Source organism: Cynoglossus semilaevis, chromosome 15 (genome assembly GCF_000523025.1).
Source record: "Cynoglossus semilaevis isolate Cse_v1.0 chromosome 15, Cse_v1.0, whole genome shotgun sequence".
NCBI lineage: Eukaryota > Metazoa > Chordata > Actinopteri > Pleuronectiformes > Cynoglossidae > Cynoglossus > Cynoglossus semilaevis.
The window spans coordinates 3,116,253-3,141,907 of NC_024321.1; the positions used below are offsets into that span (position 1 = coordinate 3,116,253).

The window sequence follows — 25,655 nt, forward strand, 5'->3', positions numbered from 1 at the left end:
TTTTTTTTTTTTTCTCCTGCCAAAGCACGACAAAATAAGACATGACAGCTTGAGATTATGCAGGATCCGATGCTCAGGATGAAGTATCTATAAGGCCATATAAAATCCAGAGTGTATTGATACCAGGAGTTGCACCACTGCGCGCTCTCTCCATTTGAACTCCCCGTGTTGCCTTCAGTATGTGCGGCGTGATTGACAGGTTGAGTTTAGCGGGATGACAGAAGCAGCAGTCGGCACAATGTTCAGAGGAGTTCGCACAAACACCTCCACACACATGTACAGCATTTACCTGTCTCTTTAGCTTAGCGCTGTGCTGTTTTAATGGGTCCTGCCAACAGGCCAATACCCACGCACGGTGGAGATACTGTGTGCTCGTAGGAAACCCAGAAAAATCAAAAGTGTGTTTAATAAACGCTATACAACGGATTGGTAGCCACCGGGCAGCATGAAGGAGGAAAACACATGTAGAAGGATATAAAGTACAGCCGGGTGAATAAAGGGGAGACAGATGGAGATTGACAGAGGTGGTGAGAATAGATGGAGTACACTTTTTCAGAAGTCTCCTTGTTTAATGCAGCGTTGGAGATGATGTGTAAGAGATAGAAGGAAGGGGGAAGAAAAAGAGACGGGCGATGGAAAGGAAAACTCTGGAAGAATCGATAGAGAACAGGGTTGTATATATAAATATATGAAAAAGATGAAAAATAAAAAAAGAACAGATGAGGGGAATAAAATAAAAAGCAGAAGGGACACGTTAAAAAAACTAAGCATAACCTTTATTTGACGTGTTTTACTTACTACGTTAAAGAAAGACAGCACAAAGTGTTGAGACAAGGACAGCGACGACTCCACGTCTATGACTTTATTACGCCGGCGAAAAGCACCGAGTTGTGTTTGAAGGCTGGACGAGGTGTAAAAAAAAAAAAAAAAAAAAAAGGTAAAGAGCAGCCTGTAGCTTTTTAAAAAGTGTGCGGTAGAAAGTCAGTTAAATTAAAGTGACAAACTGTGCATTTAGTATTCAGTCCAACATCTATCACTCTTCAAGGTGACGCGGACATGTTCCATGAGGTTATTTGGGAAAAAATATTGCTTATCCTCAAAGAACAATATTCTGGGTTCTGAAAGATCATATTAAAGCTTCTTTGATGTGGCTTTTTGACTTTGTCCAGATGAGTCAAGACAAATTTGATGATACTGGAGGCCGAATAACAACTGACAACATTTTGTCATTGTCCCCTTCACTAGATATGTTTTATAGCTTTTACAACGTTCTGGTAATATTTCCTATTTTAAAAGACAAACCCAGGCTGCTTCAGAGTAGGTGCTTCACGAGTACTCAGACCGAACACTTTTGGGTTCTTGATGCATGTGTAGTGATTCGGCTGATGAAGAAAAAAAAAAAAAAATCTAATTCGGTCTATTTGTGATTTCTGGTATTTTAGCATTTTCACTGCTTGGTTCCTCTTTGATTTAAATGTAATATTACATCATAGTTAAAGACTGAGGCAGCTGGGATTTTTTTTTAATAAAATATTTACTGATGTGAGAAATTAGATAAGAAGTAAATCTATTTTTGCACACACCTCCATTTACCCAGTAATTATCACGACTCACGGGTCATGCCCCGGTGATTGATTGCTTTTTTTTCACTCTATTTCCTGGGTTTTACTTTGAAAGTTTCTGATAAACTATTCTGTTTAATGGGCCTTTGATGCAGCATCAGCAGCAAACTTTTTCCCAGATGAATAAAATGCATTGACATCAATGTTTTTTTTTTTTAATGTTATTCAGGTCGATGCCATAATTTAACATTGTGATGTGTTCCTCAGCTTGTTCGTCGTGCTGCACTCCATTTGGTCTGTGAAACACGGAAGTGAATTTCAGGTGAAAGACCTGAGGTCGTTAAGTTTGAAGTACCGTCCGTGGTGAGGAAGGAGAGTGGATTAGCTGATCACAGAACAGCCTTAATTCAAACCTTTGGAGCCCTGCCATGATAACTGACATTTGCTCACTTACATTTACACAAACACACCCGCACGCACGCCCGGACATACCCACGCACACACCCACTGACACCGACATATGATCCACAGCAGCTGTACGAAGAGGGAACAGAGTCCATTTAACCCAAGGACTCCGGACTCCGGACTCCGGCGGCCATATTGACCTGATGTCACTCGCGAATGAAAGGAGAGCACAAGGACACACTTGCCTGCAGTCTCAACCTCTGAGTTACTGATCTTTGAGGCAGGAAGCGTGTTTCATTAATTCACGCACTAAAACTGAAATACACAAACTGTTGCCGAAGACTCTGCGACAACTTCAAGGCCCTATCAGTTGAGTTTTTAAGGAATAAAAAAATGACTTGTTAGAAAAATTAACATCCTTCTTCACCTACTTTTGGATGTTTTTACTGCAAAAATATGTGGCAATATTTCAGCTGTTAATGCTAAAGTATAGTCTTTTTTTCTTTTTTTTTTAAGGTAGCATGTGGCTATTACTGAGCTAATGTAAAGCCACTTTGGCTAAATATTAGCTTCCCCTAACCTTGGTATGGGTTCTTATTGCTTTAACTCAATCACAACATATTTTTAGTTTATAATTTATATTTATGTATTTATAGATATACATTCTATCCCTATATGGCCTTGAAGTCAAATATTATTTAAAAATAATTTTATATATATATATACTGTATATTCTATCCATATCCTCTTTTGAACTCTTGTGCATTGACAGAATGTTTATTCCCATGAGTGCGTCTAAAAGTTTCCTATGCAGCATCAGGCAGGATTGATCAGCCAATATTGATGAGAATCATTGACTGTGAGGAACATTGATTGCGGTATTGGTAATTAGGACATCGTGAATAATCGACAGAACAGTATTGAACACTTAAAGGGGTGAGGACAAAAAGGGGATGGGAAAGGTTTTAAAATCATTTAGAAAAAGGAGAGAAAACAGAAAAAGTAAAAACAAATGTATTATCCTGATAATTGGATTAAAGATATGGATTTTTGGTAATTAGTGCAATTATTATTGAATTTCACATTAGTGGACCAGTGAGAGTATGTTAGCTCATTAATGGAAATTGAAAAAACTATTTTAACAAACTCAAAAATATGAACCTGGATACTGTGTAAAAAAGAATATGACTGAAGAAAATGGTAAAAATGGAAAAGCCATATGAGGGAATTAAGAAAATAGTGGAATATAGAAAAGGAATCAAAGAGCTTACAGGTTCTTGACATTGGTGATTCCTCTGAAAGCTTTCCTGGGAACCGCCTGGATCTGGTTCTCACTCAGGTCTCTGGAGAAAAAGAGGAGGAACAAAGAAAGAAAAATGAGTTTAAAGTGCTCATCAATACATTCATTTGGATGATGAACCCAAACCACAGATTTGTTATACCAGGTCACACACAGACACACGTGATTATGTGCATTACAGCTAATTACAGTGGAAAGGCCGGAGGACAGAAACAACAGAAAACAAAGACGTTGGCTTGAAACAACTGTCACATTTATGATCAATGGAAGAAATTGATCCAAAAAAAGTGTGTGTGTGAGTGAGAAGAGAGAGAGAGGAAGGGAGAGACAGTGCTGAAGAAAAAACAGGAGATGTGGTTAAGAGTACAGTGGTTTTCTTATGTTGTAATGTAACAGTTGATAAAAAGAGTCACACGCCAGTAACAGTTACTGCTGGAGGATGAAGGAACACAATAACCCACATTAACGCTGTAACATTATAACTTTACTCATTTCACACACACACACACACACACATACACACTGTGTTTAGCGTTTTTTCTTCTTTGGTAATAATTACATATAGTAGACACGAAAAAAAACTACAAAAAATGATGTTTATATATATACATATATATATGTATATATATATGTATATATATATATATGTATATATGTATATATATATATGAAAAAAACTACAACAACCTTCATTATTTCCTCTCACACAACTGAACTGAATTTCTCATTGAAAGATTCTCGTCTGAAACCCAATTTTTTTTTTTTGAAATCTAACAGGGTTTTATTATCCTGAATGTTTCAGTCGTACGGCGCCGTGTTTTGTTATTCTTGTTTAATTTTTGACAAGCACATTAGTTCTCTCTGTGATCTTCCATTGGCACAACCGTGTTGTGACATTTTATATTATTGTGTGTTGAACATTTGTTTTATGTGATGCTTTAGTTTAAAGTTAAGTCGGCCAACAAAGAACCAACAAGTTAATGTTTCACCAAAAGTCATTTATTCAGAATTGTGTTTCGTGCCAAACAGTGCTGTGACTGTTTATGTCCCGTCCATGTTCTCGTTCTTTGTTTATTTTTGTTAATGCTTTCATCCTGTCTTGATTTAGTTTTCTCTTCTCTGATTTCATTTAATTTGATTGTAATGTAAATTTGTTTTATTTTATATGTTTGTGTTGTGTGTAGCTGATTTGAATTATTTTACACCCCTGGGATGATGTAGAGAGGTGTAAAGTAAATGTTGATTGGTTGAGTGAAAGCCATCAATAAAAACAAGCTTCCATTAGTAAAGAAATTATTTCCTACCAAGTTAATTTGTGTAAGATTAATAGGTATTTTGTGCAGTTTAAGGCAGTCATCAAAAAGTAGGTTTTTACTTTGCAAACCATAACTGTCTCCTAACACAGGTTCTGCTACAAATGTTCCCAAAAGGATGAATTTGTAGAAGGAAATCACAAAAACAAATAAAAAAATAAATAAATTAAAAAAAATATTCATTGTTCATCGATCATTTTGTCTCAAATCAGACTTTTTAAATTCATATTTTTTTCTTGTTCATTTTAAAAAATGATATAAAAAATCACAAAATAAAACATTGCTGGAAAATGATTTGATCGCCTCGTTCACCAACGGTGATATTTACTTCCTATTTATTGCTAACAGAAGGAAAACCACCCACGTCAAATAAAAGCAATAATGAGACGGTGCGTGTGTCTGTGTCTCCCTGTCTGTTTTATGACTCCAGCAGAGGGACCGACACCAGTTCCGGGTTGCAGTTTCACACTTCCAGCTGCCAAAATTAAAGTCATGTGTTGAGAGGATTGGGAGGAAGATTTTATTGGTCAGGTGTCTGCTGCTGCTCCATTTATGCAATTGGTTTTTTTGTTTTTTTTGTTTTTTTTTTTATGTTAAGGGAACATTTTTATAACCCAGCTGCATCCAGAGCTCGCACCGTCCGGGTGACATTTGGGGACACATAAAAATGTGTTTATAGCTGTGAATGTCTGGCTGGTAAATATATTTATAGTAATTGGCTAAAATAGTGGGTCGGAGGAGCGTTGAGCAAAAATACAGAGGTTTGATGAGCTAAAGGCTAAAGTTAGCGCACGTAGAATCTAAAGGAAGTGACACTACAGTAACTTATTTTAATAGAAACAAGAAATCACACGTTACATACTGCAGCAAAGTCAAGTCTGTAAATTTGACTGTTGTGAATGGAGGCACATTAACAGTACACCATGTGACTTCTCTCACAGTCCACAACAAGGGTCAAAATTAAAACAACTCAAGCATGGCTCGATCCAGTACTCTGGATCCACATCAGGCTGTTGTATTTCAGGATTAAATTTTGAGAAAAAAAACTATAGTTCATCTGATCTGATAGCTAAACCCAAATGATCAACTAAACCTTGTGTAACATGCTGTAAACAACTGGAAAGAAAGACCGGAGGAGAAACGAAGGTATTGGATGGATTTGGTATCAGAAGATACACCAAGTAGCAGTATCGGTATTGGACATGAAAAAATTGTACCGATTCATCCCCAATAACAAGAGCAAATTTAACAACTTGCATATTATATATGGATATTAAAAAAAAAAAAAAAGACCGGTAACCAGTTTAAGTCGTTGCCTTTCCAACTGATTGTCACTGAACTGTTTTTGAAATTTCAATCCTTCCATTGTCCATCAGCAACAGTTGGGTTAGAGAGAAGTTTAGATGTTTCTCTGTGTTAACAAGTGTTGTCTGTCTCTATGAATCACACATGCTGACCTTTCAGTAAAGCCAAGGCTATCACCAACAGGAGACTGGCTTATGATCGCTGGAAAGGACACTCACTAATAGACTCAACGTGCACCGTCACACACACACACACACACACACACACACAGCAGGATGGTTTGTGTACCCGTCTGTATCAGTCTGCCTCCACAATTCAATTAATGGATTCAACCTTTTTGGACCTCCTCTATTGCCACACAATTTCAGGGAACCAGGAACCATTCATCTACCAACAATTCTATTAAAGAGACAGATGGTAGTTTGAATTATACATCAGTTCTTAGTAGGATGATGAATACTGTAAATTAGAGTTGGTTGATTTTGAAAAGCAACTGCACATTTCCCAAGAACGTGATGGGTCTCAGGAGCTACAGGGAGACAACACAGAAACGTTCACTCTAAAACGGTGCATTTAGCATCCATGATTAATGAAAAGTAAAGAACGAAAGAAAGGCATCGGGGAAACATAGCTTGTTGAAGGCAATCTGGGCAAATGTTTCCCAGCTGAAAACCTATTTCTCTCTGCCCACGTCACATGATTCTCACATCTAGCTCCACCAGCTTTGTTTCTGAATATGGGCCTTGTTTCAATTATTGTTTTTAAGATTTGTGGATGTTGTAAAAAACAAAATGGAGATGGGGTGAAATAGAGGCAGATGACAGGCTGTGACTACCCCTGAAGAGAAGAAGAAGAAGAAGAAGAAGAAGAAGAAGAAGAAGAAGAAGAAGAAGAAGCCATTTTGTTTTTTAGAGAATACCAGACCTTGACAGTTCTGAAATAATGAATCGATGTGAATAAAATGTATTATAATTATTAGGGTTGGTTCGATCCAATACTCAGGATTAGCATCAGTTTGCTATTAGTCATAATTTAAGGATCCAACATCAAAAAAAATACCGATACCTACAGTAAGTCCAAATACTCAAGGTAACTTTGCGCGAGAAGTTGCAGTATCAGTATCACACATGAGCCGTGAGTATTGAGCCAACCCTAATTATGATTAATTATGTATACTCTTATCACAAGGTAAATGTGACAAGTAGACGCAGTCTTTGCCCCGCCATTAAAATATTCCCTGAAATATTCAGTTAACGTTGTTTTACCCATAACTCCATTCATATCAAGGTTTTTACAGCAGTCTAAGTCTGATCTTAAAGTCCTGGGACAAATGGTTTATTTTCTCAAAAACCAAGAGGCGAAGTGGAATCGACCCAACAAACAGCAGCAGTAGCAGAAAAAACACGGATTTTTCCATTATCAAGTCCACGTTTGTCATGGTTTCCTCAATGATTGAATTTGGTCCAAATATGATCCAGACCTCCTTTCTTTGACCATAAAGACCCCCCTCCTGTTTCTCAGATGAGGTCTCTCATCTCTCTTGGCGTAGTGACTCTCCGCGGGACTAAAAGTCTGGGGGCATCAGCGTAATCCTCCACGAGTGCGTCTCGAGGTTCAGTGGTGGTCATGTTTAGTGTATCCTGGTGTGTGTCTCGGTGTGTAGATCTGCTCCCGGCCATCACTTCCATCATATTAACTTCCATTATTCATGTGAGAAGAATAATAACACTCGCAGGTCTCCCTTTGTGGCTTCAGATATTACTGTTAACCCTTCAGCAAACACACACACACACAGACACACACAGTGCAATGATTAGGTCTCCTTGGACAATAGCTACCCCTGAGAGACACACATAAAGGATGCCCTCGTCCATATGATGTGTTGCATGGAGACAAAACTGGAAAAATATACTCATAGTCACACATACAGTGAGATTCATCCAGATATGAGGTAGGAATGGGACAATAGGACAACCAGGCTGGACTGTATCAGCTGGTCTCAACGTCCGTGGTTACAGAGATGACAAGAAGTGAAGCTAAGGTTAAAAAAAAAACAAAAAAAAAAACGATGGATAACAGAAGCACTAGTTGAGATGGTTCGTCCGGGGAACCTACGATGTAAATGTCCAAACCAAAGGAGCAGCGGCTCTACTCCGAGCTCCTCCCCCGGGGGACAGAGCTCCTCACCCCGTCTCTAAGGGAGCGCCCTGCCACCCTGCAGAGAAAGCACATTTCGGCCGCTTGTATCCGGAAGAATATGTTATAATATATTTAATATTTTTTTCAGCCTGATGGTTTAGATGCATGTCTGAAATGGACATGTTTAAAATGTGGTTCAAGGACCGACTATAGCACATCCACTATTTGAAGCTTGTTTTTAATTATCTGTCTGGTTTTCATTCTACTAATGAAGGCTTAGGTTTGGGATGACTTTAAGCTGCTTAAAGTTTTTAATTATCTGTCTGGTTTTCATTAAGTTCTACTAATGAAGGCTTTGGTTTGGGATGACTTTAAGCTGCTTAAAAATCTTTTTTTTAATTGTTTGTCATTAATTAATCATTTATTTACATCCCAAGATAATATGCTAACTTTAATACACAATATTAACTTATCCCATAATATTTTTAACATTTTTATCTTTTTGTGGGAGTTTCCAGGTGGTTCTGAAAAGCACATTTTTGTTTGTTTAAAAAGTTATATAATTCCATTTTTAAGTAAGAATAAAAACATTACTATTTTATGTTTTGCTGAATTATGGCTAATGTTTTGTAATTTCTTGGATTCATTTTATTGTTAAATCGTTTGGGCTAACATTTAGTCTTGCTTTTCTTTCTGTCAAATTATTATTATTGTCTTTTAAAAATATATATTTATTCTCGCAGGCTTTTATTTAACTTTGCAGAGTGGCTAACATTTGTTCCAAAGCATAATTGCTTCTTTTTTTTTTTCTTTTTCTACATAAATCGAATTAGAAACTAATAGCCGATGGTTTACCTTCCTGTCTCGTTTCCTTTTGGACTTACTTCATCTCACTTTCTTCCTCTGTCTCTCCGTCTCCCTTTTCCTCTCTGGGGCCCTGTAACTGCATTTAATATTGTTCTATAAAGACAGTAATAAATATTGACTGCTGGCAAGCTCATGTTACTCTTGTTTTTCTAAAGCACTCTACCAGGGTAAGGACCAAAGTCGTGTGGCAAATCTTGCTGCGCAGCTTAGTGTCTCTACTCTATAGAATCCATTCAATATCCTTTAGTACCCGTAACCTTAGGAACTACTGAAACACCCAGGCTGCTATTTCTACTTGGTGTGAAACGTATTTTGGAGCTAACAATAAATATGTACACTAATGATGTTTAATGAGCAGTGTAGTACCAAAAATAATCTGTCATTCCAAGCTTTAAAAAAATAAATGTAACACGCTTCTCATGTGTATGCTGTTAAATAATAGCAAAAAGCTATCAGTGTAGTATTTCAAAAGCAATAATAAAAACGTTCTGTTGCACAAGAACAAATGACAGGAAACAAGTCCAAGTCAGACTTTTTGGGGGTTTTCGCCCATATTTTACGTTAAGTTACTCAAAGCAGCTACTTTTTAACCTTCACTTATCCTTGTCCGACTGTAAATGTGAAATGTTGGCACAGTCTCAGATCTACAGCTCAATGCATTCAAAACTGGAACCTTCATATTACGACCACGTCTTGGCTGCAGAACCACTCTACTTGAGTGATTCAGACCAGTGCCAAAAGATCTTAGGAGGAGAACTGGGATTTATTACCCGATGTGCTGACAGAGTTTTCACTCCTCACTCCGTTAGTGTAAAAGAAAAAACTTTTTGTTCAAGCATCTATTAAAAAAAAAAAATCTGTAGAAATTCTACTACAGCGATCAAATGTCATCACAGCTAGCCTGGTTGGCTAATGTTCTTGTTATGCAAAACCACAAAATAAAATGGAAAAATGCCTTCCTCTGGGGCACTGTTTACAGTAAATGTGCAAATGTAGTAGGTAAAAACTTGAAACAAATTCAATTCTCTGACCAAACTGAACGATGTGCAGTACAACCTCCACTCAGTACTTTCTGTACTGCAATAATCTGCACTATTTTGTGTCAAGAACTCCATTCATTTAGAACAAAAAAAAAAATTATGCTAGGACACATCACATGATTTGGTTTAATATGGCTGTAGCTCAGTGGGGAGTGCAGATGTCTTACACCTGAAGGGTTGTTGGTTAGATTCTAGATTTAGTATGTCATGTACCACCACCGCAGGTAAAAGACAGAATTTGTAGCTTTGGACTTTGAGTCGTCATCACATCAGGAGCGCTGTACAAGTACAGAACGTTCACTATAAAATCAAACGCAACAAAAGAACGTTTGTTGACTCCAGCACTTGGATTCCAACGGCTACAGCCTAATGACTGATACTGAAGCCTCTCTGGTGACACTACAACACCTTCACATTTTCATATCCACTTGTTAAACAACCTCCACTTTCATTAGCGACTCTATAGCTGATTTTAATTCCTTAGAAGTTATTTAAGAGTTATTTGAACTAAAAAACAAGAACTGCAGCTGATTTTAATTCCTCAGAAGTTATTTGAACTAAAAAACAAGAACTGGTGCTAATTAATTGCTGATATACATTGGAAAAAAAAAGTACTAAAAACAAGCACATACAAACCGAGCACTAAGTGGCGTAGAGGAGAAGCTGCTTAGCCCCCACAGATAACCATTCAAATAAGAAAATGCACTGAAACCAAATGGCACCGGGGACATTAAAGTGAATTAGCCGGTAACAAATGACCATGTGTGCCTTAACCCCTCCAACTATTTTTTTTTTCCCCCAATAGTAACTCATCTAAATTTGTTGGACATCTTTCAGGCACGGAGCCAGAAAAGCTTTTATATCCATAAAGGCCTATGGATCACAGAGAATTGCATTAAGCTGTCCAATTTAATTACAGTATCGACAAAACATAATAGATACTTACAGCCTCATGGAGAGCGATGGCTGGAGGAGGGGGAAGAGAAGGAGAGGAAGAGCAGGGGAAAAGTGCAGACAACGTCCATTTATAATGCTGATGCAGTGTACGTATCAAAGGCGGCGTTTGAGGAACGTCGGCGCGCACGTGTGTCTGTGCCGGTGTGTCGATGTGTGCGCACGCGTGTGTGTCTTTAATGAAGGATTTGCAAGGACCCATGAGAGCTTTTGAGAACGCTTACTTTGATTTAGATGCTACAGCTCCCTGATGGCTGTTTCACTCACAAACACACGGCACGGCAAACAGCAGTCGACACTTTAATAAAGAAACACAGGGTTACGCTCCTTACAGGGACTAACTTTTTAATCACAATTTGTTCCGGAACCATCCTGTAGAGATTCTAGCGACGCTAACTATGGCTGCGGTCGCCTACAGATGACTGTTGATATATAGAGTACATTTAAAAAAAATATATATTAATCTAAGATGCCATAAAGATGGCCAGGGGACAAAGGTACGAAGAGTGAGAGTATTATTAACCCCCAGCCTGCTTAATATTAACGACTAATGGCAGGGATGATCAAAGTCCGGCCCAGGGACCCACATCGGCGCTAGCGTGGGCAAATTACTTTTAATTTAGACAGGGATCTTTTACATCATTCTACTGTGTGGAATATGTTGTCAAATATTACTTTTGGTTCATGTTTAGCTCATTTTCAACAACAGCTATTGTTTCTTATCTTCTAGCTTAGTAAAAACTGACTTTAATTAATTAAGTCGGTTACTTCATCTGTCATTTTTTCCTGCAGTAATTGTCATTTCCTGCATGTTTGCTTTGAATTCCTAACTGTGTTATCCCGATTCCCTATTGCGTTGCATGGAGAAGGGCCAAATTACTTTATTGACGACGGCAAAAATTCGTTTTCGACATTAATTTGTTTATCTGCGCTTTTCAAACCTAATTCATATACTTCGTCTTTAATTACTTTACCTTATAGATTATACTATTACACATTCATTTACTTGCTCTAAATTACTGACATTTTTATGCTGCTTTTGGACTGACTACAGTATGGTTGCTTTCCGCTCCAAATAAGGTACAACTCATACTCAGACGTTCCCACAGACCTGCTCAGATCAGTGTAAAGACGCAGCTTTTTTTTAAGAGAGAAGCCTCCAGCGTCCCAGCAAACAGAGGGCCCGTCAGGCTGCACTTGTCCAACATGATCAATAGAGGAGGGCAATATTTTTATTCATAAAGCGCCCACTTAATTAAATCACCAGGAATGGAGCAGAAGGGAGGAGGAGACGGCAGAGGAGAGGTGGGGCTGAAAAGAGAAGGAGGGTAACGAGATGTAGCAAGGGCAAGAGTCAAAAGACTGATGAAGAATTACAAAGAGCGGAATTAAAAAAAAAAAGGCAGAAAGGACGGGAAATATGGAGGGAGGAGCATCCCATTCAGTGTGTCCTCAATTATGCGGTCCTCTACCAGGACGTAGAGGACGCACGTCCAAAGACAAATAATGCAGTGTGCCTGATGGGAAGTCATTCTGTTTGTCTTTGCCGTAACATTTTATTTTAAGAAACTTGGATTTGGATCGTAAAGGGCACGTTTTTCAAGGAGCACGAAACTGAATATCGATGTTTTATTCCTTTTTTTACAGAAACAAACTTGATATTTCCCAAACTCAATTAACATGATGTTCCCATCATTTTACCCAGGGATTTATTGAAAAAAAAAAAAGTATGTTAGTTCATACCAGAACATCTTGGGGAGCAACAACACAAAAATGTGTAACTTAGATAGATATTATTTAACAAACTTTTGGAAATAAATTTATAATAAATATTTTGTTACAAGGGTTAAATTACAAGTTTAATATATATATATGCACATATATAAATTAATATATATTCATATATATATATATAGTTAAATCAGAAATATTTGAAAGGATTTCCAGCACCAGTGTTCTGTGTTGTACAGTGGTTCAGCGTGCCTTGTGTGTATGTTGTGCCATTGTATCCTATATCCTGTATGTGCAGCCTCTTTCAGCCCTGATCTGTCTCATAGCAGGTCAGTGTTGTCAAGGTTACTGGAGGCCAATTAACTTCTAGCTCAGAGACAGAAACCGCACAGAACAGAGAAAGAAGAAGAAAAAAACAAAACAAAACGCAACATTGTCTAGGTATGTTTTTTTGTGCGCGTAAGTTTCTGGTTGTGTTTTTTCAAAAGTCACCAACAACAAAGAGCGTGTAATGTGTAGAAGAGAAGAGACCATGGGAGACACACACACACAGAACACACACACATAAAACAGTCCCTTGTGGTTTGTGTGTGGTCGTGTGTGCTTTCATGATGCCGGGAGATAAAACACAGACAGAGATCAAGTGAGCAAATGTGAACAGGAGGAGTCCAGGCTCCTGTGTCCATGACCAGGTACTACAGCACGGACACAGCCTTTAGGACTACAGTCTTACTGAATACATCAGTTCATCTGTGGAGACGTAGTATCTTTACACTACCTGCCAACGGTATGAGCGGCAAATTAAAAAAACACATCTAGTTCTCTTAGTTCATTTCTTATATATATATATATATATATATATATATATATATATATATATTTCTAGCACAAATCAAGTCCTCTTTTGACTTTTCCATAACCCTAGTCTTACTAAAATCCAAAGGGACCGTTTGCTGACCTTTAAGGTTGACCCATTTCTCTCCTGAATCCATCACACTGAACGCAGCCCTCACCACAGTCCACCTGTAGAACATGTCCTACACCACACTCATGTACTTTTCTGCCACTCCTTCGTGTCGTTAGCGTACAGTTTTGCAGTTCAGTTGTTAGTATTCAGTACTTTCACACCACGCTTTGGATAATACCTGCTTTCAGATTCTTTTTCTGCTCTGTCAAATAAAGTGATAGTGATGTTGAACAGAGCCCACTGCCATCCTCACTTTACATACCGGGACGGATTCCTCTGGCAGACTCACAGCACAGGCTACTGTTGCTGCTGTCTTTACACACAGAGAGCCTGTCTGGTCAAGAGAAGAGAAGGAAATAGAGAAGTACACTTGAAAAGAAATGGCATGAAAAAGAAAGAAAAGGGCATGAAAAGAAATATGGAGAGCCGAAAAAAAAAAAACAACAACCCACAGTTGACGTAAAAAGGAAAATGAAACTGTGTCCCGTCACAATTGTGATCCTGGGGAACACTGAAAAAATGTTTTTATACACGTCCTGAAAACGTGATGGCTACACGTGTGTAACCTGTACTGAACGGATTGGTAGAAAAAACACATACTGTAATAGCCCTAATTTACTTTCTGTAGAGAGTGTGTGTGGGGGGGGGGGGGGGGGGAGTCTGTTTATTAATGTATAGATGTAAGCCCCATGTTCTAATAGAAAATAAAGGCATTAACCTGGCTGGGTTTGTGTGTGTTAGTGCTAGTGTATGGTTGCTATGCCGTCTCCAGGCCCTAATCTCTTTAGTAAGCTCCGTGATTCAGTTAGAAACAGCGAGTGGTTAATGTCAGCGCTAACTGAACCAGAGGGATCTATGTGACTGTCTGTGTTTGTGTGGTGTGCACGTGTGTGTGTGTGCGTGTGCATAATTCGCATGTATGTCATTCCTGTTTGTGTGTTTACCAGTGACTGCTGTTACTTCAGTGTAGAAACTGTCTACTTTTAGGAAACCATATGTGTGACTGCTTTTACTTCAGCGTAGAAACTGTCTACTTTTAGGAAACCATTTGTGTGGGGGTTAAATAAATGTTATCCTGCAGAGGACCATATCCATCTGTGTGTGTGTGTGTGTGTTGTCTGAAAAGCAGCAGTGCCCATTAAGGCAGAGAGATTAGATTGAGTGAATCCAGATTCTGCACCATTGTTCTTCTGCAGCAGGTTTCCCTGTGTGACTGGAGAGGAGGCAGGACAGGTGCAGGAAATGGACGGTTACTTCATTTGACTCTTTAAAACCAGAGGTCGGAGATTTTTTATATGTGTGGTCACAACGATGATAATGTTTCCGAACATTTTTTGAACTATAAAGCTCTGTTTTAAGTCTGGTCTTTATTACTGGCTAATCATTAATAAATGCTGCAATTTTGGAAAATACTAAAAACTTCAGAAAACGTCCTTTTATATTTTTCCTACCCATAAATAATGTGGAAAATCCATATAACTAGAACAAACTGACAAGTAATAGAACAATGCATTTTTGTAGTTGCACTAGATAAATTAAGAGTTTGACAAATCTTAATCACTGACATAATTTAAATGTTCTGTTTTAAAGGCAGCAGAGAGTAGGACACAAATAATGGTAAAAAAATAAATAAATACAAAAGCCAAATATAATTACTCAATATTATAATTCATATTATTAATCTGAAATATTTTCAAATGCCATTCCAGTCATTCCGTGTAATTAATTTGTGCCATTTCGGGAGAATGTATTTGATGAGCGCTTTGAGGGATGAAACTGATGAGTTCCGTAAACCTCACAGGAATACAGAGAGTTTGGACGAACAGCTCTTTAAATTAAAAGCATAATTATTCCATTTGAGGATGGGGTTGGGGAGGGAGGCGGTGTGGGGGGCGGACATGACCGTGGATTTTTTTTTTTCCTGTGCGTCTTACATGTCTGTAATCAATTGCTAATGTACAGATACACATTAATGTATATATAATGGAATGATTAATGATCATTTGAATGATATGTAAATTCAGACTCATTTACAGAACATTTCCCAGGGACATTGATTTTATCATGCCCATTTAAAAACAAAGCCCTGGTTTAGACTCTTTTAGTTTGTGTGTTTTTTCTTTTTACATTTTTTGTCTTTCCATATAGTGATGATTATATTCTTATCCAGGCCTGTGCAGATGCTAATAGGCTGTGCATTAGTTCAGTACGTGATCGTATTTAATGTGCGGCACTTTGCAGTGCGCTGTGTAGATGAATGTTGTAAATGTACTCCATGCTGTCGGAGCATGATGGAAGTGTACGTGATGATCAGCAGTTTTGTCACACAGGCGAAAAGTGCAGCTAACTCAGCCCCTGCCGTTATAAACGATAGGACGCTGACACCGAGGGAATGATGAAGACTCGGGAATAACGGCCCGATCCCTCACTTGCTCACAACCGTGCATAAATTTTACATTTTTATTATTATTTTTTTTGGTTGTTTGTTTTCACCTCTCGTTCACTTCACAGATGCCTCTGTCTTTCTTAGCAGTCTCCATAAGTGTCAGGGAGAAAAAAAAATCACCTGTCCTTTGAAATTTGCATCGCAATATTCCTTCATTCCGGGAAACTCTACTCGGTGACACCTTGTATAACAGCCTCAAATGTTGTGATATGAAAATCATTCACACCCTGGGGGAAAATATGGAGAGGGAGAAAGGATCGATGCAAACACACACACACACACAGAGTGAACCAAAGTCTCTCCTCCCACCCAATCACACCGCCTCACAAATCACCTGCCCTGCCGCTAATTTAAAAGTGCTATGGTGCAGGCCTTGGCATATGGCGTACGGTGGGTCTATGTGTGTGTGTGTGTGTGTGTGTGGAAGTGTATGTGTTTGCATATTATAGTTGGGGGATGAGAGCTGGGGACGAAGGAAAAGATGATTTAGGGGTAATGAGAGCTGGTAAAATCATGCCCAGCAGCATTATGGGACTAAATCTAATCTGCTAATGGAGAGGAGGGCGTGGGCCGGGGCGGGAGGGTGATGGAGGGTGAAGGAAGGGGTGGAGAGAAAGAAAATGAAGAAGGGAAGGTAAAAGCAGTGATGAGAGCGAATGCAAGGACGGAGGACGGAGAGGACAGGGAGAAAAGGAAGGAGGTAGGAGGAGTGGTGGAAGGAGGAATTCAAAAATCAACAGTTTGAAGCGGAGGTGGATTCACTTTATGGTTGTATCACCTCAGATAAAGGATATTAAGGCCACCTTTATCTTCTCCTTCTCCATTTTCCTGACGTTTTCACTGTTTGTTCACAATGGAACATGACGTCAGGGTCGTAAACCATCTTCCACGTGAAAGAATAAAGACGACGTAGCAATGCCTGACGTACAACAAGAGCTCAGTCGATTGTTTTATTGTCAAAAAGAGAAAAATCCCAAACCGATGCTTTATTCCGCTGAAGACATTTTAAACCAGAACTAATATTTTTGACAACGGGATCTCGTTGGCGGTTCATTCTGTGTCTTATAGAGTCTAGGACAAAAACGCAATACAGATAAGTGAAACACGATTATAGTCAAACGAAGCTTAATGAAGAACAGGAGATGCAGAGAAAATGGTCCAAAACAAAGCAGAGGGGAAGGAACTGAATGAGAGATGAAAAAAAGTAAATGTAATGGGAAGTGAATTTGGTGTTTGTGTGTGTGTGTGTAAGAGAAATAACCTGGGGTGGAGGCATTGCAAGGGCAGGACTCAGGAGAGCACAATCAGCACATATTGTTATCACATGGTGCAAAATACTCCCTTCGCTTCTTATGCAAACGCACACACACAAACACAGGCCAAAGGAGGAACGTTGTGTGCGAGACCTACAAACTTACAAGCGAGAGAAAGCGTGCTGCTACACCCTCCTCTTCTCAACAGAGGGCAGCCATTGGAAGATAATTGCGGTGGACTGTTAATGTTTTCCATGATAAAACTGCGGCGGTCTTCACAGGGATCACGCCAGTTTCTCTACTTTATGTCTCAACCTCAGCCGCCGGCCTTAGTACCACATGAGAGCGGCCCCAACACAGAAAATAAAATGAATGATGGCTTTAACTACTGTCCATGAATTCAATCATTCATTCTGATCACCGTGATATAGTCGGCTTCTCCGGAGAAGTGTTTTCCAGCCACTTCACCAGGAGACTGGTGGGTCCATCATCGTGTTTAAGTTGATAAACTAGTCCGGCCAAATTTGCAGCGTAAATAACATTTTACTGAACTGAAAAAAAAAAGGAAAAGAAAATTGGATTTTTCTTTCAATTTCAATGCAATAAAGCCAGAATTAATATTAAATAGTATAGTATATTAAAACATTTCTGATAACTGGCGACCACCCGGAAAGATAAATTAATTAATAATAAATTGTAACAGTCACGAGTGTGAGATTGTGAAAGTTAGCATAGTCATGCAGCCTAGATTATATTTTATCTAAATAAAAAGAAGTAAGTTCTCACATCAAATATTTCAAAGCAAATATTTACAATAACATAATCGAAACTTTAATTAAGTTCTCACAATCAAATATTTTAAAGCAAATATTTACAATAACATAATCGTACTGCAGTATTGTAAAACCTGTGAACCTGTGCATTTCATTTCCATTAGATAAAATAATGAATATTTTTCTTTTTTTTTTTTTGGTTATTCCACTAATGCAGGGGTGTCAAAAAGATGGCTCGTGGGCCAAAACCGGCCCGCTAGGGGGTTCAATCCGGCCCACTTGATGAATTTTGAAAGTGAAAAAAATGTAAAAAAATAATAAAATGCAATATTTTCTTATATTATTGGTATACTGGTACTTATTTGCAGGAAACCAAAGGGAGGAAACATGGAATTATTATGTTATTTATAGGTAATTATGCTATGACTGTACTGGTCCGGCCCACTTGGAATCTATTCAGGCTGTATGTGGCCCCTGAACCAAAATGATTTCTGCAATAATGGAATTCTGTCATTTTGTCAACAACCAGTTATAATGTTTATGTTATGGTGTAATCCAAGCATTTACTGCCTTCACAAGAGCAGAGCCAATTTCAAACTCCTAAAATCAAACATCTTGATACTGCATTGTTTTCCCATTAAGAAACGATGTTCTTTACAGAATCTGACACACAGAAAACCACCAGAACGCTGAAGTCATGTTGTATTGACTTTAAGAGACGCCTGTGTTGTGTCACTAAACTGAAACTCCAGTGTTTGTCCAGTAATTTCCAGAAACAGATGATTTAACAACGTGCAAATTCGTTGCGGTCAACGGAAACTGAGTCACTGAGCAACTTCATTTATGTGACCGTGTCTAATTCATCACCAGATAAGAAGAGCGCCATCACGAAACACACACTCACAGTGCAGACGGTCTGACACTCAGACTATCATGTGACACCTCACCTCATTCAGACTGGGTGGCCTTTCTCTCCCTCAGCTCTGCAGGGAAAACAGGCCATTGTCAGGCTGTCAGACGCTGTTGCATTATAATATATCATAGCCCAGAGCTGGTAATGACTTTTTATGACTCATGTGTCTGTGAACACTTCAGTTTACAAATACAATCAGTTTGCTGGAAACCGAGCCGTGTTGTGGCGGGGGTGAACTTCTACGCGGGTTTCGTAATCCAGAGAAAACTGGAGCAGAAACCTCAACAATCTGCTGTGAGCAACACAAACACAGCGCGGCCACATGGCAGCTCCATTATCTTGATGGTAAACAGGACTCCCGCGCCGCACATTATAGTATCTAAGCTACGGTATCAACACACCAGATCTCGTCCAAAGACTCTGAAAACGTCTAATGGTACGGGGTCTTCACATTTGTCAGGGAGAGGCGTGGGTTAGGGGCAGATTTAATAAAAGTCTCTCTGCGATACTTTAGACTGTAATTAGGGATCGAACGCATGCCTCAATCTCAACGTAATTCATTTAGAGCAGCGTAATTACAGTATTTTTATTTAGTAGGTGATGTAATTGGATTCCAGCCACTCAGCTCGGGTGAGTTCTACAAAACATGTCAGATGTTTTCATGTATTTTAAGTCATATAATATAGGGAAATACTCAAAGCTGGGTTTTTTAATAGGAAATGAACAATTCTATGCAATGTTTAGGTAAGAAAAAAATACTAAGATGAAATGTGAGTAAAGAAAGACAAATAAAGTTACATTTTGAACCATAATTTGTTAGAAAAAATGAATGAAAACGACCAGTTAAGAGTTAAAATAATAATTAATTAAATAATATAATAAATAATTGAATAAGTAAGTTTTAAGACAGCTAACATTTAGGAATATTTTTTACTAAATTTTTCCATTTGACATAATCAAACATAACAGGACATAATAAAAAAATATGCAGAAATAAATGAACAGAATGAACAGAATGAACAGCCAAAAATTAGCCAGGTGGAAAGCTGGTTAGCGTAACAAGATTTAATAAACACAAAAACTAAAGGATAACTAAATGAAGCATTCTAAACATGAAAATACCTAAAAATACATTAACCACGGCCAGAAAAAGAAGTTCTTAGAAGTTGTTTTGTGTTTGTAGGTTATAAAAACCCACATTATATAAAAAGTTGCAGGCTAAATACAAAGTGTGTAAGTGTCACTAACAGTCCTGGGGCCGCGCCTTTGGCATCCCCACACTAACAGAGTTCGTGTGTTAGTGTCATAAAGTCTTAAAGTTTTAAGCGTTTTCTCTCCAGAAACGTCAACAGATTAAATAATCTAACGCCTTAATCTGTCTCCCTGTCACCTTTAGAATCAACATCACTGAGCTGAAAATCCCAACCAATGGAAACCTGATGTAAACTCTGACCATGCATGTGACAGTGAGGCTGAGCAGCCACGAGGAAACGCACGTCTCGTGTTCAGCTTTTTGATTCTACGAATTACAGTGAGGCTCTGCAGGGGCCCAGTGTGTGTTTATGATGTAATGTACAGTTAGACAACATCCAATCACCACTGCATCCCCTTACTGAGTCTGGTTACTGGGAAATGTCGCCGCAATCAAAGAGCCAATAGAACAACAGCGAGAGAGAAAACAGAGGAGAAAACACAGGCTGCGTTATTACGTTATTATTTATAATTAAATTAAATACACATATGTGGTTTTAAAAGATTAAAGACAGTCAACATGAGTGTCACCTGTAGATAGACCAACAGTAAGAATGAAACAGATGAGAACAGAACGTGCTGTCCTACTGAGAACAGCAGGAGGATTCAGACAGTAGATGGCGTTGTTATGCTTCTCTGCAGACTCTCCTCCTCATTCATTCACCCAAGGAAGCACACCTTAGTCATATTATAAAGCTGTTTAAGCCAAGGAGTGAATTCTTCTGCAAGAGGTTTCAGTATATTATAACCTTTAATATATTTGTACCCTGTGTGTACTTCTGTGAGTACTTCTGTGTGTACTTCTGTGTGTACTCTGAGTTAACCTGCTAACTGTTTCAAACCACTCTACCTTTTTGTGGTGCAGATGTATATTGTTTTCATGGGTTCTTCCCAAATAAGCTTTTAGGTTATCTTTGTTTTTTATTTTATCTCTTTTGTTTTCGGTAGTTTTTCTACTTCTCATTGTCAGATAATTGTTTTGGCTCATTTAGCATTTCCTCTAAAACTCTGTTTTTTAAATGTTGTTATGTCTAAATAGTTTGGATATCGTTTATGGCGTTCTTTCATGTTTTTGCCTGATTGTGTTTGGTTTGATTTCTTGGCATTTTATTTGAAATATTTATCGTAGTGTTGAGGTATTTTGTGAAACTTTATTTTATTCTAATTCAACTTTGTTGACCTTTGTTGTACAAATGAAAGTAATAAATGCAAATGCAAAAAAAAAAAAAAAAAAAAAAAGGGCTTTTGGATGTGAACGATCTGCTCGCCGTACAGTGTTCCATGTTTACATCGCAGCCCGAGTCACAGAAACAAATGGTGTCACGTGCAGTTCCTCTTCCTCAGCCCTTAATGCCCTCTGAATGTGTCATGAATCACAGAGTGACAGGTCGTTTGTCCGCAGGACTGATGGAAGGCAGAGGCAGCTGAAGACAGAAGAGGAAAAATGTGTCTGCATTTGTCTTTTTAACACACATTTGTGTGTCGTCTCCCTCCGTCCCTGCTGTTTCGCAACTGTCAGTTTGTCCGATGCGTCTCTCTGTCCTCTGTCTTCTGCCAAACCAGGAGGAAGACAGACAGTTCAGGAATGTGTGAACCCGTTATTCACTGCTCCAACATGTGACGTTGAATAACATTTCAGATTAAAGATGGAGAGCCTTGTGGTCGTCGGGTAATTTAAAAACAAGCCAGGATTTTCTGAGTGAGGATCGAGATTAATTGGCGGGAAAAAAAAGTTATATTGAAGTTAGATTATTTTAGAATTTTGAGGGGAGAAATACAAACCTTATATCTAAAAATATTTTAAAAACTAAATTAAACTAAGTATCACTGCAGGTTTGGGGGGGATTATCCATTTACTCCCTATTTTTATGATTGGCTGAGGAGTAAGTTAGGCAACTGGACGTGAAATTTTCTCAAAGAGACGTTTCACCTCTCATCCAAGAGGCTTCTTCAGTGGAGGGAAATACAGCAAATATAAACATAATATATATATTTCTATTATTATTATTATTTTTATTATTTTTACATTGACTCAAAATGATATCTGCGATGGAAACGGCCCCTTCTGAGTGCTCTGTACATCAGTGCAAGATCAAATTAGACCCATTTCCGGCTCTTGGACATTCGTCTCTACGTCTCTACGTCTCTGTGTAGGATTATGTGTGTGTTTCTAATTTCCTCCACGCAGGGATTAGAGCCAGAAGAAGAGCAGCATCATCAGGCAGCTGGAAATGAGATCTCAGTCGGGGACCGGACTCTTCTTAGGGTCCTGTCAGTTCTTCTTCTCCTCCTCCCTCTGTCCCTGTATGATCTAGCGTCTCCCCTGCCACTCTTCTTTCACCTGCTTTTCTTTTGCTCTGCCTCTTAAAACAGATTCTTTAACCACTCAGCCCCGCTTCCCAGATCCTCCTCATGTCACTAAATCCCCGAACACCTCTTACTGCGTGTTTATTTTGCTCTTTTCTTTTACAGGCAACCTGACATTTCCTCTCTCTCTAACCTGCAGCCTCTCACTTCTTTTTTTTCCCTCTCATCTTGTCATCCATTTACCGGCCAGCTCTATCTCAGATTAACACTTAAACTGCCAGAGGCTCTTCAGGTCATTTTCCAGTGGTTTAAAAGTGTTATTAAATACATCTAATCAGAGAATCTCATTATTGGTATATATTTCAATAGTCACGGTGAAAATAAAGTAAAAAAAAAACTGGATGGATCAGGATAAGTTACTATTATATATATATATATACATATATATACATATATATATATACCTTCACATTTTCCATTAATTGTTGATCTGAGTTCAACCTGTATAGCAGTGGGACCGTGACCCCTAGGTTGGAAAAAACACTGAGCTCTAATTAATATCTTTTTATTCTCTCATATCTTTTAAGGAATATTCAGTTATTCTGGGGCTTTTAACTCTGTAATAGACATTTACATGTCCTCCAGCCAATAAAATCAGAGCTGGAATCCCAGACCATTTCATTTCTAGGTGTATTAAAAGTCTAAGGCATCACCACTCTGAAGATAAATGCTGATATTTAAAATGATTTTTGCCTGAAGCCCCTGCTAATTGCTAATAGCTGGAGTGCATTCGAGTCTCAACAAGTCACTTCTGTTTTTTCTGGGTTGAAACTAGAAACTAGTTGAAACTGTATGAAACTACACTAATAGGAAATGATGCTCACACTGACTGTACGTGAGTGCCGTACACCCCCGACATCAACCTGAGTCGTCCATGTAAAGTAATGGTGCTTTTAATTAGGCCATTCATGTCACTGTAACCGTCGTTAATTACACTAATAAATACAGTTGAAACAGCCCATGTGCCATCAAAGCCCTGTAACAGGTCAGTCCACGCCAACCACTGACAATGTCAAAGAGCCATGTTAAATGCTGCAGACTGAATGGTGATTCCATTAGACGTATTATATGACTGATATATTATGATGTTTATATGACTGTGTCTAATATTATTATTTTCTGACCTCTCACAGAACAAACCGTACACACACTGGCGAATTAGAAGCAGACGATGAAGCAGACGTGACGTTGAGCCAGGCTCTCAGTCAAACTGAGCTCTTTCGGATACGTCCGTTCTTCTCCTCGCTCCCTTTGTTCTTTCGTTCGTCAAAATGTCACTATGACAACCACAAAACAATCGTGACACAAGTCACTGTGTTGTACATAAACATGTCATATTTTCTGATTTAGTCATTTTGTCACGGAGGGGGAAAAAATCTTTACAAAAAAATAAAAAATCCATCTTTGAAACAGCATGTTCAACTTTGTGGTCAGTTCTACTGGAACCATATGACAGTGAGGACGCAGCATGTGTGTGTGGGTTAGGGAAATGATAGAATCCGTCTAAGAATATGATTGACTCTGAATATGTCTCAGCCAGAACACAAAAAATGAAACATATCATGTACAGCTGCAAGTTTATCATAGTAAAGTAAGGCATCAGTACATTTGAGATAAAAAAAAAACAAAAACTAGAGAACTGAACAGCAAAGACTTGGAGAAGGAGGAAGAACAGACTACAAAAAAGACCGACCAGTCGAAGCTAAGTCACCAAGACTGAAGCAACTGGTGAACCAGCACCGATGGACAACATATTCATTCACTTTGCTCGCAAACTACTTCCCGTGCAAACTATTTGGCGAATTTAATGCGGGAATGATGAGATGGAGATGTAACCACGAAATGTCGTGAACCGAGGACCCCCTGTATTGTTCCTTCCCTTCCCTCTGTGCTCGTGTTCATATTAGTGATGTATGGCCCTCAGAACCTTCTTCTTATTACATTTAAACAAACTCCATTTCTATCCTTTATCCTCACCATCATAACCACCGACGACACTGAACAGGCGGCGGCACTCGCGTGCCTTTGGTTCTGCGTCCGTGTCAATAACGGTTCTGATCCAGATATGCACCGGCACAACAACAGTTCCTGTTCCTTTGTCAGTGTATGAGTGTAAATGACAGACAATCTCCTCTTCAACACGAGCCGAGGCCGCCGAACCTCTGAGATTACATGTGGCGCCGTCGGCCGCGTAGAAACTAATCAAATATATGATCCCCGTGTCAGGTCTCAATGGTCTGGTGGAGAAGGAGAAAGATGGAGTTGAGGAGGGAGCAGAGAGGAGACCTGAGCAGAACAAGGTGTCGATCTGTTAGAGGGAGAACAAAGATTGAAGACAGGGAGCTGGGGATTTAAAGGATTTTAAATCGACTTGTATTTAATATAGACTCATAAAGTCCACACCTGCTTCAACTGCATATTTAAAAATCAGCGAATGGGAGAACAACAGAGGTCAAGGAGGTTTCATTTCTGTCTGTGAAATGTGAAGTATGAAAACACTTCACAGTCTCTGGCTGTTACGAACTCAGATTTATCGACTTTTGTAGTTGATATGAAAACACAGACTCAGACGGCCTCGAAACCACAAGCTTTTTGTTTTTTTTTTGGAAGGTAATAAGAGCTCCTTAGCTTAGCATTGACAGGTTACCTACAGCAATGATTGGCCAATGAACTGGCAAACAGCAGGAGTTAAAGGAAAGGGATACGCTGTAGAAAATGGATGGACAAGTGAGGACAAAGTACAGCTCCAAACTACGACTACCTCTTCACAGTCACCAAATACTGTTTCTGTCCCGACTCTAAAAACCCTGTTTGCGTCAAATTGCATGGACTGGATTGGCCACCTTGAGACACATTTGCAGTTTTGTGATGCATTGGGTCATTTAATTCAAGACTTTTTTGGAAGTGGGAGAGATCAGAGCTATCACATGTAGCCTAGCTGCAGATCCCTGTCACAGAGTGACCTAACCCCACTGTAAGAACCACCGGGGGGAATGTTCCAGAGCTTAAATGGACCTGAGGGTATTATAACATTCTGCTTGGTGGAAAATGAATTTTCTTACTTTGCAG

At 38.8% G+C, this 25,655-nt stretch overlaps 1 protein-coding gene across 1 annotated transcript in view; it reads right to left on the reverse strand.

Moving 5' to 3' along the window:
- slit3 (slit homolog 3 (Drosophila)) overlaps positions 1-25,655 on the reverse strand; it is a 232,868-nt gene that overhangs the window by 97,126 nt on the left and 110,087 nt on the right. The window contains exon 5 of the mRNA XM_008326546.3: positions 3,239-3,310. Within this exon, the coding sequence (XP_008324768.2) occupies positions 3,239-3,310 (72 nt within the window). The remainder of the gene's footprint in view (positions 1-3,238; positions 3,311-25,655) is intronic.